Source organism: Talpa europaea, assembly GCF_964194135.1.
Source record: "Talpa europaea genome assembly, chromosome: 8".
Lineage (NCBI taxonomy): Eukaryota > Metazoa > Chordata > Mammalia > Eulipotyphla > Talpidae > Talpa > Talpa europaea.
The window spans coordinates 113,066,091-113,083,827 of record NC_140075.1 but is presented as its reverse complement, the minus strand read 5'-3'; the positions used below and the strand labels follow the sequence as shown (position 1 = coordinate 113,083,827).

The 17,737-nt window shown below is 37.7% G+C and overlaps 1 protein-coding gene across 1 annotated transcript in view; it reads left to right on the top strand.

The window, feature by feature from the left end:
- The window catches only part of LIN52 (lin-52 DREAM MuvB core complex component), a gene marked incomplete at both ends in the record, with an annotated part of 33,825 nt that extends 16,997 nt beyond the window's left edge, over window positions 1-16,828 (top strand). The window contains one exon of the mRNA XM_084240313.1: window positions 16,773-16,828. Coding sequence (XP_084096439.1) covers window positions 16,773-16,828 — 56 coding nt within the window. The remainder of the gene's footprint in view (window positions 1-16,772) is intronic.
- Between the last annotated feature and the right edge of the window lie 909 nt (window positions 16,829-17,737).

The following is a 17,737-nucleotide window of genomic DNA, read 5'->3' as shown; positions in this document are numbered from 1 at the left end:
TGGAAGTAGGAGAAGAGGGCAATTACATTAGATTGCTACAAGAAAGGCAGATAAATTTCATTTTATATGACAACATGGATGGATTAGTAAGGATTGCATAGGACCATTGAGAAGGATTTTGAGAAGGAGTCTGACTTCAACTAATGATGTCTCCTGTGGACTAGAGAAAGGTATATGGTAATATTTGCATATTCTGGATAATTAAAAATAAACCTTAAAGAACATATTGGATGTTGATGGGTGGAAATGGAAAGGGCCCATATTCATATTCCAGATAGAATGAAGATTTCATAGCAAAGCAGGGCTTGAAAGCAATAGCCATGCTCAAGGGACAGTGTGAGTCATCTAACCTGGGCTTTAAGGAGCCTAGAATATATTAGAATACACTCCTTATATATTTGGAGTCCAGCAAGAAAGATTGAGGGCTTGAATGAGTGAAAGAAGTGTTCTGATTGTGGTTTCCAGTATATAATTTTCAGGACTAGGTAACTGATGGACCTTTGGGAGCAAGCTGAATAACTTGGTGTTTTGAGCCTGGTTAATGTAAGTCAGGAGAAGAGAGATCAGCTTTAAAAAAAAAAAAAAATCACCTATCTCTTTTACATGTCCCTCTTAATTTTTTCCAGAAATAAGTAAAAACCATGTATTTGGTTTGGTATTATTAATGGAATGACAGGAATACTCTTGTCTACTTTAGGCAACAGGTAGTATTCTAGATATTTTTTTTCTCCAGGAAATGAATGTATAAAACAGCATATTCATAACTTCAAAAATGGATTTATGGAGTGTCTGTGCTCCCTGGCAGGTCATTAAGCCTCTTTCATGGTAGTGCTATTTTATTCCATTAGCTACATATAGCTATTTAGGAAATTGTTAAGGCCTTTTGTATACAGTAAATGTCCAGATCTTTATTAACTGGAAAATAATTTCATAAATTTTAATTTGAAATAACAAATTGACAACATATTTGATGTTCTCAAATCTTTTAATCAATAGCCATATTTGGATTATATCAGCACCAAGGTTAGTTCCTCCTAAGCGTGTAGACTGCATTTTACTTGCAGCCACAGATTTGTGGAATCTCTGATTGACAGAGAAACATACTGCTACATTGTCTTGCAGAAAGACAATTTCTGTCTCTACATCCTTGCCAACATCAAGTATAATTTTTAAAAGTCAATGTCAACTTGATAGGCAAATATTAATATCTTTTTTAAATTTTACTTTTGTTTATGTAAAATATTTTTTACTTGTAGACTTTTAAAAAATGTTTCTATAGAAAGGGTTGGACATTCAAGAATGTAGAAATTTAAATTATTTTAATCAGAATCTAAAGCTAGGGAATTTGATTCAAAAGAACCTTGCTGTAATCCATGTTTCTTAAATATCAAATGAAACTTGCTTTGTTGTATTTATTTTATATATTACTATACCACTTTCCATAGTCATTAGCATGGCATCTCTCTTAGGTAATAACATAGTAGTATAAAATTTGGAAATCCCACTTGGAGGGGATCAAGGTTATTCTTCATAATTAGAAATTGTTGATTTAGCTTTGAGTATTTTGTTTTTAAAAATGTATTATGATAATGGGAAATAAAAGATGCCATTATTTCTCATTTTTCCCTTGATTAACAAATTAGGATACACAAAGCCTCAAATTACTTCTAAGGCTTATAAACTTTCATGTCTTTTATCCATTAGTCAAGTTATTTCATAAACCCAGCATTGTCTCTGCGATGGCTTTCATACAAAGAGGATTTTGCCATAAAATGCTTGTGATGTTTTATTCTTTCCTGATTTTGTGGGGGTGGGGGAGAGAGCTAGTGTAGAGGAAAGCAGGCAAGGCACAAATTAAGGTGGATGGTTTGGCTTCAAAGTAGCATTCTGCACAATTTTACATATTATAGGTAAAAAGATGACATAGCAAAACTATTTAAAACTCAACATTACGGGAATAACTAAATAAATTATACAGTGTACATATAGTAAAAGACAATATAGCAATTTAAAAGTTTATTTCTTTAATTAAAGAATTTTTTTTTATAGAGGCATGTTTTATTTATTATTTATTTGTTTGTTTTGTTTATACAAGCACTGGGTACAGTCAGAAGCGCGGGAGGGTGAGAGAATTCACCAGAGCCAGAGTGGGGAGCAGAGCAGGCAGAAGGACCGAAGAACACTGCTGAAGGGAGCAGCGGGCGACAGGAGAGGTCTGCGCGCCATGTGGGACCCTCCTCCGCTGGCCGGGGAGCAGCCGGGCTTCGAACCGGCGCCGCAGAGGCCGCAGGCAGCTTCGCAACCCAGCGCTCAACTGCTGCGCCACCGGGGAGGCCCTAATTAAAGAAAAATGCTTATTATATCTAAGGACAATTACAAATAAAAAATCTAGTCTTCCTTTTGGCCAGAACTGCCATCTCCAGTTAGTCGCCAACATCACCAACATAAAGGGAAAGAGGAGAGGTACCTGCTATATATGTTCTCTAGGACTATATATGTTCTGTATATGTTCTCTAGGACTTTCAGGAAACATGGAGTCTTTCCTTTGGCCACATACCTGGAATCTACAAGAAAGGTGGTATTGGGGGATTGGGATGGGCACTGCTCAAAAAGGAATGCCCCACCAATATTACCATCAATGTTAATGCTGGAAGAGTTGTCATGTTACCCACCATGCAGTTGGCATTGCTGTAAACAAAGGGCAAGATCCTCAGATCAAAGGGATTATATCCTATCTGTAACTGATAGGTTGACAATCTTAAATTTGTCTGATTTAAAGAAGTCATTGGGAGAGTATGCTGTCTTATTGTAGTGAGGTACAGGTAGGAATTGCTTTTTTCAAAATAGAGTTTAAGAAGTACCTATGTTTGAAGAACACAGGCTAGAGTATAGAAGTGATTACTTGAATATGATACAAGAGAAAGAAAACCCCAAGATAAGTAGGTAGGAGCCAGATAAGTAGCTAATAGGTGAGCACAAACAGGGATTAAGAGCTTGGGTTCTGGAGTCCTACAGCTTTTTTATGAATCTCCTTCTACCTCTTAGGCAAATTACTTAACTTTTTAAACCCCATTTTCTTCATTTCTGAAGTGACGATGATAATATCTATACTTACTCTATTAAAAATTAAAACAATATTTTAAAATATTCACTTTATTTTCAAATTTCTTCAACTCTTGCTTGATAGCTATATGTTCATATCCACTTCTTTCACTATGTTAACAATGTTTTTGTTAGGTAGGTTTTAGAAAACTTCACTGTTCACTTGTGAGAGAAGTACAAAAGGCATCTTAGTATTTTTGAATTCATGAAACAAGAGAGTGAGTGGTTAACAGGTTCAGAATTTTCTTTTGGGGCTATAAAAATGAAATGATACAAGTGATGGTTGCACAATATTGTGAATATACTAATGCCACTGAATCATACACTTAAAAACATGAATTTCACTTAAATAAAAAAATGGTTTTTAGGACACTAGAGACCAGAGAGGACAGTAAACCCTGAGGGATAAGAAATAAATGGGGGATTTAAAGAAATGGGGGCACAAAATATAGCTTAAGAAGAATCTGTGCTGGGTTCCTTGGTGGTGCAAGGAGTTAAGTCTCAGTACTATGAAACTATCTGAGCTATTGCAGCACAAGTTCAATCCCAGACCAGGTAGCTAACCCACATGAGCAGAAGACCTCTCCTGTCTCGCCTGCTGCTCCCCTTAGCAGTGTATATTTCAGTCGATCTGCCTGTTCTGCTCTCCACTGTCTCTGGTGAATCCTCTCATCCTCTTGAATCTCTGGCCTAGACCCCAAGGCTTGCATGCATGCATAAATAAAATAAATCTTAAAAAAATAAAGAAATGAGGTATGCTCTGTGTTTGTCCCATTTACTGATTTGAGAATTCCCCTGTGGAGCAAGGGAAGGCTGGAAGGCTTCCCTGAGTTGAAGAAACGGAACTAAGAGATTGGAGAGACCAAGGCAGCTAGAGTTCTCAGGACAGAGCTGCACAGAGAAAATCCTGTAGTGGGTCTTCCTAGAATATTCACCTGAATGTACTAAGCACAGTCATGTGAGAATGCTAATTGAGGCTGAAGAGAGAACCAGCCAAAGGATTAGATGGGACAGTGGCTGGTATCCCAGAGCCAGTAATAGTGCTCATCTCACCAGCCAGATTGGAAAAATCTCATGATCCACAGGGCTCAGAAAGGGTTTGCCTCAGTAGTGGCAAATGCATTTGTCTAAATTTACCAGACTACACTTCAAATATGTATAGTTTATTATATATGTTATACCCCCTAAAACTTTTAAAAAAGAACAGGGAGGAGGAACAGATTTGTAAGGAAAGATTATCAGTTTGCTTTTTAAATCGGATTCTACTTTAGATGTTATTTGGAGAGTGTGTAGGCAGTTGAATTTATGGTGAGAGAGGCAGTTTTAGGGGTGTATAGAGGCATTTGAAATGGAGTGAGAAATGTGTGGAAGGTAGAAATGGAATAGGAAATGTAGATAATACTTTCAGAGTTTTGGCTGTTAAGAGATAGAAATGGAGTTGAAGTTTATTTTTCTTTTAATAATAGACTTCTATATGTTTAAATTCTGGTGGCAAAGGTAGAAGACATGGGAGACGAAGTGAGGTTTCTATGGGACCTCTTGGGTTTAGAACATAGCTGCATTTGGAAAAGAGATTGAAAAGAGCTAATCTATTGTTACATAAAGAGAATAGATGAGGTTTATGAGTTTGTGGGAAGAGCAGAGGGTGCCTAAATATTTCCTTTTATCTCTTCAATTTAAATCACACAGGCATATATCAGGAAATGAGCTAGTTAAATATGCCTTTTTTTTTAAAGATTTATTTATTTATTTGTTTGTTTGTTTGTTTGTTTGTTTATTTATACAAGCACTGGGTACAGTCAGAAGCGCGGGAGGGTGAGAGAATTCACCAGAGCCTGAGTGGGGAGCAGAGCAGGCAGAAGGACTGAAGTACACTGCTGAGGGGAGCAGCGGGCGGCAGGAGAGGTCTGTGCGCCATGTGGGACCCTCCTCCAGTGGCCGGGGAGCAGCCGGGGATCGAACCAGCGCTGCAGAGGCTGCGGGCAGCTTCGCAACCCAGCGCTCAACTGCTGCGCCAACGGGGAGGCCCTAAATATGCTTTTAATGTAGAATGACAACCCAAAATTTCAACGTGATCTAGGAATTAAGTTTTACCCTTAAATACTCTGGTTCCTTGATTGCCTCTCCAGGCCATCCTGCAGCAAATAACCAGTCCAAATACCATACCCCCTCATCTACTGTGCTTTGTTAAACACCACATTCTTGCTTTTCCTGCAGTGTAACAGTCTGAGTATATTCCTAGTCTCATTTTAGAATACTAATTGCCCGAGTGTTTCTATTTGAGATTTGAAGGATAACTGAGAATAAAATTTGTTTATGTTTTCAAAGTGACTTTCTAAAAAAATAAAGATAATTTTTGTATTAAAGATCTCAGTTTGAGGTTTCTTACTCTTTTCAAACTAACATTTGTCTGGGGCGGCAAACAACTTCTAAAATGAAAAGCTTTGCTGGGTTTTCTTTAGGATAAAATGGTCTTACAGCTCAGTAGAGAAGATTAGAAATGGTATGTGTAAGTTGCTTAGCATAAGTCTAAGTAAAGCAAGTACATTGTAATGCTAACAGTGCAACTGTATACATTGTATTTCATTATAAGAACAAGAGATATTGCTTAAGTAATGGAAATGATCTTTTTTGTAATGTATTTGAAATTAAATATGAGCTTTATTTTTGCCATTATAAAATAATATATATCCATTGTAGAAAATATAAAGAAATAAAAATCACACCAAAACAGTAGACACTTTCAAGATTTTAGTGAACACTCCTTCAAATCCTCCAAACATTTGCTTTTGAGATATTATGCGCGCGCGCACACACACACACACACACAAAAGTATTCATATTATATACATGGCATTAAGTAATTCTTCTACAACCTCCTTTAGACTTAGTATTTTTTTAACATATTTAGTACCCATGGAAAGAGCAAAATCATCAGTTTTACGACTGTGTAGAATGGCATATGATGATTTACAATATATTTTGTTAATTCTTTCTTAATGAATACTTAAGATTGTTTCCAGTGTTCACGAAGGTAAATCATGCTACATTGTGCTTTCTCTGCTAGATCACAGTGAATGGCACTTTCAAATTTTTGTACCCTTTGCCAAAGTGACTTCTAAAATGACTTGTCCAAAATTTATTTCTAAGAACAGTATATGAAAGAGCTTGTATTCTTATATCTTAGCTAACCCTAGATATCCTTTACCCTTTGAGTGCTTGCCAATTTTATTGGTGAAAAATTATGTTTCAGTATTTTGATATGCATTTCTTTGATTGCTAGTAAAGTTATATTTACTGGCTACTTGTTTTTCCTCCTTTTATGAATATCCTGTTTAATTCTTATCTATTTTTCTATTGGTTCAGCTCTAAGTACTTAAAGGTGAGAAGACAGATCTGATGAAATGAAGTGACTTTTTCAGGGCCACCCAATAACTTAGTGACAGGATCGATAATCGTAGCATGTTAGAGCTGGAAGGGAATCTTAGAGATCATCAAGTGCCAACCCTCTGATGTTACAGATGCAGAAACAGAGGCCTAAAGATATTAGGTGACTTGCCTAAGGACAGCCACAGAACTTATTAGTGACAGAACTGGGAATCTCAGTCATGCCACATGAAGAGGGAAAAGGCAAGTAGTTTTGAAACTGCAGTGTTTCTTACGCATGTTTTCTTATTTAATCCTTCCTACTGTTCTGCTATTCCCATTTGAGCAGATGAGGTAACAGGTTCAGAGAGCTTCAGTGATTTGCCAGAGTCATGTACCTAGTTATTTGTAAAATTGGGACTAGAATCCAAGTCTTCTGATTGTTAACCCAGGGGTAGCGTTTTCACTTAGAATTGACAATAAATTTATTTCTTGATTTCACTCAAATACTGATTTGATACAGTATGAGTTGCTTCTTGGAATTTATCGTTAAATTCTATATCTATCTAACAGTTCTTGTTTGATAGTGGCCACCAGTCAGACACTTAGGAGTTGAAGGAACTTTTCATTATAAGCAGAAACACATCAGAAGCCATGTCTACTATTTATGGATAAATAGAATTGAGATCTATGAGCTAGATATGACAATTTTTTTATGGTACTGATGTCTGGGTTGAAATTTTTAGTATTTTTTAAACTCTTTATTCCACAGAGAATAAAATCTTAATATATAAAATGAAAATGATATTTAGGTTCTCTGAAGTGTAAAATGCACCTCAAATCATCAAGGGGTCAAATAGGAATAAAATCGAAACCATGTCAGTTGTACCCTGCACATTGCTTAAAAAGCCTATTAACCTTCATTTTTTGCTCAGAATTTCCAAATCATGTTAGAGCTGATTTGGTTGCAACTTTATTCTATAGGGATACACGGAGATTAGTATTGACCTATGTACTTTTTGACACTTTGGTTCAGTTCAGTTAGTTGGTAAAATTTTTGTTTCTGCTTTCCAGGAAGATCTTGTAGGTGTTTGAATTGATGTTTTTAAACCTGCTAGTTTCATCTAAGTAAGCTAGGGAAAATGGAAGAGTGCAGATTAAAAGTCTTTTTTTCTTTCATAGAGTTGTTGATAGGTTTATAGAATAGAGGAATTCTGTTAAGTGGGGATCTGGTAAGCTATTATTATTTAAGGAATAGACTTTTTTTTTAAAGATTTATTTATTTATGCATACAAGAACTGGGGTACAGGCTGGAGGTGCGGGGGGCGAGACAATTCACCAGACACAGTGGGGAACAGAACAGGCGGATGCACTGGAATAAACTGCTGAGGGGAACAGCGGGTGTGACAGGAGAGGTCTGCTGTATCATGTGGGTAGCTCCCTGGCTGGCTGGGGATATAACTCGTGCTGCAGAGGCTGCAGATAGCTTCACGGTGCTGTGCTCAACCCCTTGCGCCACCAGGGAGGCCCAGGAATAGACATTATTTCTTACCTTTGTTATTTTTCTGATTTACTTTATTGAAGTAAGAGTTGAATATTAATTGCACTTACCAATTCCTGAGTTTTTGTTTTGTTTTGCCTTTTTTTCTTTCTGTTTTTTTTCTCCTTTCCTGTAGCCTTTGTGACTGAAAGAATGTCACAGGAGTTGATGGCAGTGGTATAGCTAACACCATACCACATTTAAGCTCATGCAGAGATGGTTACATAGCGTATGGACCAGTAATTCTATCCATCATCAAAAAACAAGTACAAAGAAGTTATTCTCCTTCTAGTATCAGACATAACAGTCCTTTAAAATCTCCTTTGGAATGTTGAAAAGAGATCAAATGAAACCTTCAGAATGGTTATTTATTGGGGAAGACGAAACTTCCAATTTTATTTACCTATTGTAGCTCTACTTTCTCATTTTAATACTCAGTCCACAGTGGTGATGGTAAAAGATGTCCTACACCTACGGAGATGGCAGTGGGAGAGGGGACATCACCTTTCCATTTATTGCTGGTTGCCATTTGGCCTGTTTATAGACAGAATTGCTCTGTGGGTGCTTCTAGTGGAGAGTGAAGGAAATCAAGGTATCAGCATCTACACATGACCTGTGAATTGGCTAATTTTTAACATGCACTTAGTTAAGAAATGATTACATCCTGAGGAGTCATGACCTCAACTTTTCATCAGCTCCATTGGATTGTGCCTCAGTTTGGAAATGAAGGAGATATGCGGGAAGTTTTAATTGTACCTGTGTGATTTATCCCTAGTCAGCTCTTTAATTTCTTCTGGCTGTCTGAGGTTTCCGACATGCTGTAAATTTCCCCAACTTTTTCATTATCTGCAATTTCTTTATGACTCGTGAATCGTAGTGGAGAGAGAGTGTGGATTTACAGCAGAGATAAACATGTCCATAAAGTCTGTATCTGTGTCAGTAATTGTACTGCTGTCACTGACTGTCCTGTTTTACAGGCCTCTCTTGGGAAAGGCTTCACTACCAGCAGCACTGAAGTGCTTGCTTTGATTTGCATTAACTTGCTAGGAGATTAGGAAGGAAAGGTGGGTTAGGAATTGATACTGGACCTTGGCCTCTGATTGTTTAAGATTAGATAACTTTGTGTTAGATAACTGTGTTGAAAATAAAAATTGGACAATCTTTGTGCAACTGAGGAAGGACCCTTTCTAACTTTATTTTATACAATCTCTTTAGGGTGGACTTCCCTTTTCTGTCACTATTGATAGGTAAACTTGCATCTTTTTTCATCCTTCCATTTTCCTTTACTTGGAAATAAACACAGGATTTCTCTTAAAGATCATCCATTCTTCCTCCAAGAGTGGGATCCTCTCCTAGAGTTTTGATGACTACATCTGCCATGTCTTAATTCTCTAATGGTTCTTTCCTAACTGCTTGAAGGGGTTGTCTTCTACCATTTGCCATGAGAAAGAGTCTTACAGCTGAGAAATCCTTAATATTCCTGCTCTGAAGACCCTTCAGGATTTCTTTAGTCTTTGTTTTCTTTCCTTACAAATTATGAAAGAAACTAAGAAAAGCCCTTTAAAAATAGATGGCGAAGCGCACACACATACCTTTTTCTAGTACATTTGATACTTGAACAACTCCCTCAAGAATCAAAACTGTCCTTGCATACCCAGCACCTTCTGTGAGGTAGTTTAAGAGTAGAGGTGACATTACAGTTTAACAAAGAGAGGCTACCTTCAGTCAGTCCATGAATCTAAATGATATGGAGTGCTCTCTAGTCGGGTTTCCCCATTCCTTAAACTTCTGTTTGTATTCTTTTTGCCATCTTTCTACTGGTAGATGGAAAAGGGAAAGATGAAAAGAGATGATAGGATACAAAATTGACTTCTTTCTAGAAGCTGTGTGGAAAGTATGATTAGAGAAAATCCTGGCTAAAATGAATTTGAAATTATCTGTGGTTTTAATTCTTTTTCTCTCCTATTTCTCTAACAGTTTCTTCTTGCTCCACACAAGATATGCTATTTCTTTGTAAGAGAGGAATAAGCTACTCAGACTCCTTTGTCAGTCAGTCCTTGCCTTCCTTTAGAACAGGGACACCTTTTCTTCATTTTTTTCCATTTTCTTCCTTATATTCACTCTAAGCATTGAGTAAACTTGTAAAGTTACATTGTTACGTAATTCTAGTGTGGGAAAACTTCTAGTATCTGACTTACTCTTTCCCATATAGCAAACATACACAGTAACCTAAAAGCAACCAAACAAACCTTCAAGTTTGCCTTATGACTTGATACTGTAAGTCCTTGTTTTATTTTAAGAACTTAAAAAATTGCTTCCTTTAATGATTACCATATTGGAGATGTTTGACACCCATTTTGGTGCAGATGTTTATTTTTTCTTTTGTCTTTTTTCCATTTTATGCAGTCTGATTGTAAACACAGTAAATTTGGACTAAGTTAAGGGTTTTCACCTGCATGCCTGTTCAATTAGTCAAAAGAAGAGATGTCTAGCTAGGTCTGACTATAGAAATAAGCCTTCTGATTACTCAGATTAACAGACTTGTTGTTACTGAGACTGTTTCCTCCCAGAAAATAGTTTTGTAGGTGGGAAAAGTATAGTATTCTAGCTCTGCAGAGGAAGCATTTTTCTCTTGATTGAAGTGAGAAGAGTTTATGCTTTCTGCTTCTGTTTATGCCTCTGTCAGCTATCAAATTCAGTAAAAACTAGGGTTCAATTAATCAGCAGTCTCACTGTGTTGGAGGATAATGGCATTAACAAAGAAAAGAGCAACACAGTAGATTACTTGAATCCAAGTTTGTGTGTCTGCTATTCTCTGAAATGGCTCCACATGAGGGATTGATAACTTTGTATGTATTAAAGGTTTAATAAACATAGGTGTTGGAGAATGATTCAATGACATGTCTTCAGATTGAAAAGGGACCTGAAGTTTCCTCAGTCTCCTTAATCAGCCTGAGAATGGAATCCAGGAGTAGCCAGGCTTGAAACTAAAGGGAGGGCTAGAGTATTGATTCTTTAACTGCTTGTAAAAGGGATCATTCTTGGGTGAAAATGCTCTTGTGATTTACTTTTTAAGATGCTAAACTTGCTGGGAACTGTAGGTTAGAAAACAATTTATTTCAAATTATCAAATAAATGAATATCAATACAAGAAATAGGTTGGGAAAAAAGCTAGTAAGTTATCTTTTCCTCTGATAGTCCCTTGTGAAAAAAATGTTAAACACCCCGTGAGCCTCTCCTCTTACATATATATAATGCAATTGTATATATAGGATGTATATATGCATGTGCACACACACTCACACACACACACACAATTTTTTTTCCCCTTGAACTATTTGGAAGTAAGTTTCAAATATCAGGCACATTACCCTGGAATACTTCAGAATACGTCTCCTAAGAGTAAGGACAGTTTTCTTCATATTAACACTGTTGTTGCAGCCAAGAAAACTTATAATTAAATTCCTCTATTTCCCTAAAAATCTATAATACCTGAATATGTAATGTCCCTAATAGCCCTCCACATTCAGAATTCTTCAATTGTCCCTAAAAATCTTGTGTAGCTTTTTTAAAAACCAAGATCTAGTTCAGGCATTATAAATATCAATGCATTCTCGATAAAAGAACATTTAGTGCTAAAATCTGCACACCAACTCTTTTGATAAATATCTACCAGTTTTCTCCTATGGTGAACATGTATTTACTCAGATTACTATCGTTTTCCTCTAGAATATGAGTTTCAAGTTCTCCCTCTACACCAGGCCTGCTTTATCAAGCTGCTTCAATCTACCTTTGGTATTCTCCCCTTCTCCTGACTGAATCAACTGTAGAATTGATCTTTTCTCCAATAACTGCTACACTTTCCAGCCAGAGTAATATTTTTGAAATGCAAATTGGCACATGACCTCATTCCCTTCTTAAAATCCATCAATGGCTTCCCATTGTTGTTAGGATAAAATAAAAACCTTTAACTTGGCCTTCCAGCTCTGTGTGACCTGGCCTTTTTCACACCATGCTCATCACCCCATGTTTCCCTCTGAGCATAGGTTTGACAGATTCTTGAAGAGGAAAAAGTGAGGTAAAGGATTTGGGGAATACTTCTTGAAAGAGATGAAACCTGAAGTAGAATTTGATGGTTAAAATTTACATGAGACAGGGCCTCCCAGGTGGCGCAGCAGTTGAGCACTGGGTTGCAAAGCTGCCCGCAGCCTCTGCGGGCCGGTTCAATCCCCGGCCACCTGGCAAGGGTCCCACATGGCGTGCAGACCTCTCCTGCCACCCGCTGCTCCCCTCAGCAGTGTACTTCATCACTCTGCCTGTTCTACTCTCTGCTCTGGCTCTGGTGAATTCTCTCACCCTCCCGCGCCTCTGACTGTACCCAGTGCTTGTATGAATAAATAAATAAATCTTTAAAAAAAAAAATTTACATGAGACAGGGAGGAAAATATCTCAGATTGGGAAGCAGTTTTCTAGTTTGGATTGGTTAGAATCTTAGACAGTGTAGGGGGAAAAGGACAAGTTAGATTATAGAAAGCCTGAAGGACCAGGCTTCATTTTCAAAAGACTGATAACAGCACCCAGAGAGAACTGGTAGGAAGCTGCTGTGGTCTACAATGCAATAGCTGTTTGTACTAGATAGGATGTTGTAATGGCAAAGGAGGGAACAGTTAGAGGTATTTGGGGTTAAAAATAGATATGAAATTATAAGAAACTTAGACACAGAGTCTAAAAATTTCAAGGTTTTAAGCCCCAGTGACTAGGAAAATACAGTTATGGGTAGAAGTGGAGTATGTGGTATAAAACCTCAGTTTTTGTTTGCTAACATTTTATTAAAGTATCTTTGAAATGAAAAACTATCAGGGTTATAGACTAAAAGATTATGGCTCTCAGGTCTATTGGTTAGGATGAGTTTCAACTACATATAATTAAAAGTCCAAAATAATGTGGCTTATCCAAGGTAGTTTAAAAAAAAAAAAAAATGTATACTGAAGGTAGACAGGCCCAGCCAGTGGGGCAGCTCCACAGCGTCATCAAGGACCAAGGATTCTTTCTTTTTACTCTACTTTTTAAAAAATTAATAGTATATCAATATTTTATATCCTTGTTTGTTTTTTCATAATATAGGATTTCTCCCCACAGGTGTGGTCACCGTAGTTTTCCCTTCTCCAGAGCCCCCATAGCCCTCCACCATAATGACTCCACTTTCTTAATGCATCCATCCTAAAGGATACTTCAAGATCACTATTTTTAAGACTGAAGAAGGTGGAGAGATGGGAAAGAGGAGACCCCAAACAGCTGACTCTTTTCCCTTTAAGCTTCTTATCTGGAGGATAGTGACCCACCTAGCTGCAAAAGAATGTAATCTTCTATTCTGGGTTGTAATTTTGCTTTCAAATTGGGGGCTGATAAGAAAGAAAAGGAGAATAGGCATTGGGAAGGTCAACCAGAACTTTCTGCCATGAGGAACACAGGAGACCTGTACAAGAGCTATGACTTTTCAGTAGAAATAGAAGAATATGAGGTGATGTTTATGTTGAGAAGCTTAGAAATAGTGATTTTAGAGATGCATGTATGAACTTACCATCTGTCAATTGAACTTTACTCTTAAACTTTGTTGATTGTGAATTACAAGCAAAGGTAGGGCTATTGATTCTGTTTTCTTGTACTATATTAAATATATTTAATCCTCCATAAATGAATGAATATATGTCCGACATGTACTTTGAAGAGCTTGCAGGTCATTTTTTGGGGAAGGGAAGGCAAGGACTATTTTCAGTTAGGCATTAGACAATTTTAGCCCCCTTTAATCTTTATGTGGCAAACTACTCAAGAAATAGTCAGCTTGGGCCTCCCCTTGTGGTGCAGCGGTTGAGCGCTGGGCTGCGAGGCTGGCCGCAGCCTCTGCAACGCCTTTTCGATCCCCGGCCGCTGGCGAGGGTCCCACATGGTGCGCAGACCTCTCCTGCTGTGCCCGCTGCTCCCCTCGGCAGTGTATTTCATCGGTTTGCCTGTTCTGTTCCCCTCTCTGGCTCTGGTGAATTCTCTCACCCTCCCACGCTTCTGACTGTACCCAGTGCTTGTATAAATAAATAAATAAATCTTTTTTAATAGCTTTAAATATTTTAGTATTGACAATTTTATATGATCAGCTTATTAATATTTATATCCAATCATAAAGTTCTGAGTAGACCCTGTTACAGATTTCCAATTATGGGGAAAAGAAAACCACTTGGTTCTCTGATTCTATATATTTCCCAAAACAGAATCTAGAATACAAAAAAAAAAGTTTATGTAAAATTTTCTTTTAAACAATTAGCCTGGAGACTAGTGAATCCAAGGACTGATTTTTATTTTCACTATGTCTCACATAGCATTGGTTATAATAAGCTAATAGTAATGTTGAATGGATAATGAAGTTATTTCAAAAGCTTTGTAGGTTTTGTGATATTTAGAAATTAATGGCAGTCTATGTGGTTTAGCATAATAAAATTGGCTTTATTGCTAATAGAAAAGTTATGTCCTTTATGAGCATATTATATTTAATACAATTAATATAAATATGTGTTATTTAATTACTACAAGCTATTTTATGATGACTTCATTGCTAATTTAAAAAAAGAAACTAACTCCTAGAATATTTTTCAGCAAGACATGAAAATAGGTATTCATTTAGAAGCATTTTTAAAAAAACTAAACCAAAAATGCCAAATTAACCTAATAATAATAAACCTATGCTGTTTAAAATGGTAAAAATCAGCAGTTTACTCTTCACCTTAAAAATGACTCTTTCCTTGTAGCATTTTGTCTGCTATAGAATATGCGTGATATTCCCCTACTTTTAATGACTGGATTCTCATCCATGCAGTAGGATCAATATTGAGCAAGGCTTCTTTACCTCCTCGATCCATATTAAGCCTGTCTTGGAAAGAGTCCCTTTATTGGATAATATAGCTACATCGGGACTCTATGACAGTATCTTTTGCTGCCTCATTAACTCTGGAGTATTAGAACAAGATAAAAATGCCTTAAAGCCTCTTATCTGATGTCTGGTGTAACCTGCTGATAGGAGGAATGCCATTAGTTGGTGTTAGAAATCAAATGGTCCTCTCCAGGGCGGGAAGTACTGATTAAACCTGAAGTGCCCCTGGAGGACACTACAGCTGTCAGAAGGGTGGTGGCTGTCCCTCACCGAAAGGGAAACCTGGGCCTGAGGTCCCAGTGTGGCAGTGCTTTAAGGACTTGCACGTGACTGCCCCAGCTGTTCTGCTTTGCCTAATGAATTGTTCTACAAGAAGAGACTGGGTATTGCCATCACAGGCAGGCTTCCTCAGGGACTGGAGCAGGCCAAATAATAACTAACGTTAGTGATGGTAATTGAAATGTGATGGCTCTCCTGGGATCTTTTCCGCCCTGGAGCTGGTTGGCACTTGTGGATTTCTAGTCCTACCAAGGCCCTATTTAAAGTCTGCTTTTTTCCTTTTTCACTTTCATGGTACTGTTGTGTGAATTTTTTTTCCTCCTCTCCACCAAAGAAATTCACTGACAGAAGCAATATTAGCAACTTTATAGTGACATTAGGAATACAAGGAATAGTCTTGACTTTTTCATTTCAGTGATAACATATAATGATAAAAGAAAGGTCACCACATCTTCATAGTCTCTTGGGGAAACCACCGCAGAGATCTCTCTAGGCTTCTAAAAAAACATTTTAAACAGCCGATTGGCAGTTTAAAAACTTTAATTATATAGGATATAAAGTGAAAATTAAAAACCCTGCCTGCTGAACTTACCAGCCCTACCCACCACCATCAGTTTCTCCATGTGCACTTCCATACATTTTCTGCGCATAATCAAGTTTGTTTGTTACCACATACAAATGAGAAATATACATACTGCTTTATGGCTTGGTTTTTCCTCTTGAATGTCTGTCCCCAGTAGTACATATAGATCTATCTCATTGTTTCCCAGGTTGCTGCATTGGATTTCTTTGTATGAATGTACTAATTCTAGATTCTAGGCTGATAGCTTTTTAAATTTTTTTTAAAAATTTATATATATATGTGTATATATATATATATATATATATACACATCATTCTTCATTTTTGTACAATGTATGCTTTCTCCTCTCAGGTATAGTTCCTGTGAAATTCACACCACCAGTTCACCTGTGTCCCACCACCAGAGTCCCTTGTGCTCTTTCCACCCCTGTTTTGATCCTTTCCCCTCCTCCTCCCCTGCAGAATGTCTCCCATTTATAGTTGCTAGGCAGATAGTTTAGATGTTATTTCTTTTTATGTTACCCCAAAGAGCTCTTGTGCTATTTTCATTTTTTAAAGTTCTTTTTTCATTTTATATTTATGTATTTTCTGACACTGTGCTTTTGCACTCACTAATTATTTTTGTCTGCCATTGAGGCCTTCTATTGTATTTTTAAAATCCAGTTATAGTGCTGTTTTGGACCCATTCTAGTTGTACTCATATTCTCAGTCTTTATTCTCTTCCAGTTTTACATCACCCATTGTTTATTTTAGTTCAGCAAGCATTGTTATAACTATTACCTGAAACTCTTCTTCAGGTACATTCCACAGCTCTGCTGGATTGGGACTTCTTCCAGGGTTTTGGTGCTCCAGCATTTGTGATACATTCTCTGTCTCTTTGTTTTTAGTTTTTATGGGTTATAATAGGGATAAACTCCCAGTTGTACCTGTTCAGATGGCCAGAGGACTGGTACTGATTCCGTAATGTCAGGTTTTCTGGTCTAGTGTTCGCCTGGATTGGATCCCAGGCTGTGGTGGCAGCACTGAGTCCCAGCCACTAGACCACCATGGGTTGGTGCCTCACAAAGCTGCAGTAGGAACTTGGCTGACACTCAGGCAAGCAAGTGAAAAGAGGCAAATTTGTTTTGAGAATGAAAAAGTTAATTAGGAAAAAAGGAACAGAAATAAAGTGGGACACCCAAGCTGGTGGAACCAGGCCAGGGAGGGGCAAGGGAGCTGAATGGGCCTGTGTCTAGGGCATATTTAAACCTTTTTTCTTTATTCTAAAATTTTGTCATCCTCTTTGTTATGGGCTCTCTCTCTGTGCCTGTACTTCCCTGGGCAGCTGTGTCCACTTTACTAAAGCTCTTATCTTAGTCTTTCTTTCACTGCCCCTGTCCAAGTTCTCTTAAAATTTACTCTCCTTATTAGTCTTTAAAATTTACTGCCCTCCCTGCCCGGTGGCGCAGCAGTTGAGCGCTGGGTTGCGAAGCTGCCTGCAGCCTCTGCAGCACTGGTTCAATCTCCGGCCACCGGGTGAGGGTCTCACATGGCGTGCAGACCTCTCCTGCCACCCGCTGCTCCCCTCAGCAATGTACTTCTGTCTGCCTGCTCTGCTCTGACTCTGGTGAATTCTCTCACCCTCCTGCACTTCTGACTGTACCCAGTGCTTGTATAAATAAATAAATAAATAAATAAATAAATAAATAAATAAATAAATAAATCTTGGGGAAAAGAATTTACTGTCCTCATTAGCCCTTCTGGATTTTTCTGTCCTTACTGCAGAAGCTTTTTTAACTCTCCCAAAGTCCCTGTCTGTACTGTCCCTGAAGCTACCTAATTAACCCTAACTTGCCCCGGGACTCAGTACCAGCCAGGGGTAATAAATGCAAAAGAACCAGAGTAGTAGGGCACCAAAGGGTCCTAAAGATAGGTGGGAAAAACAAATATCTTTAGTGGCGGGGCCTCCC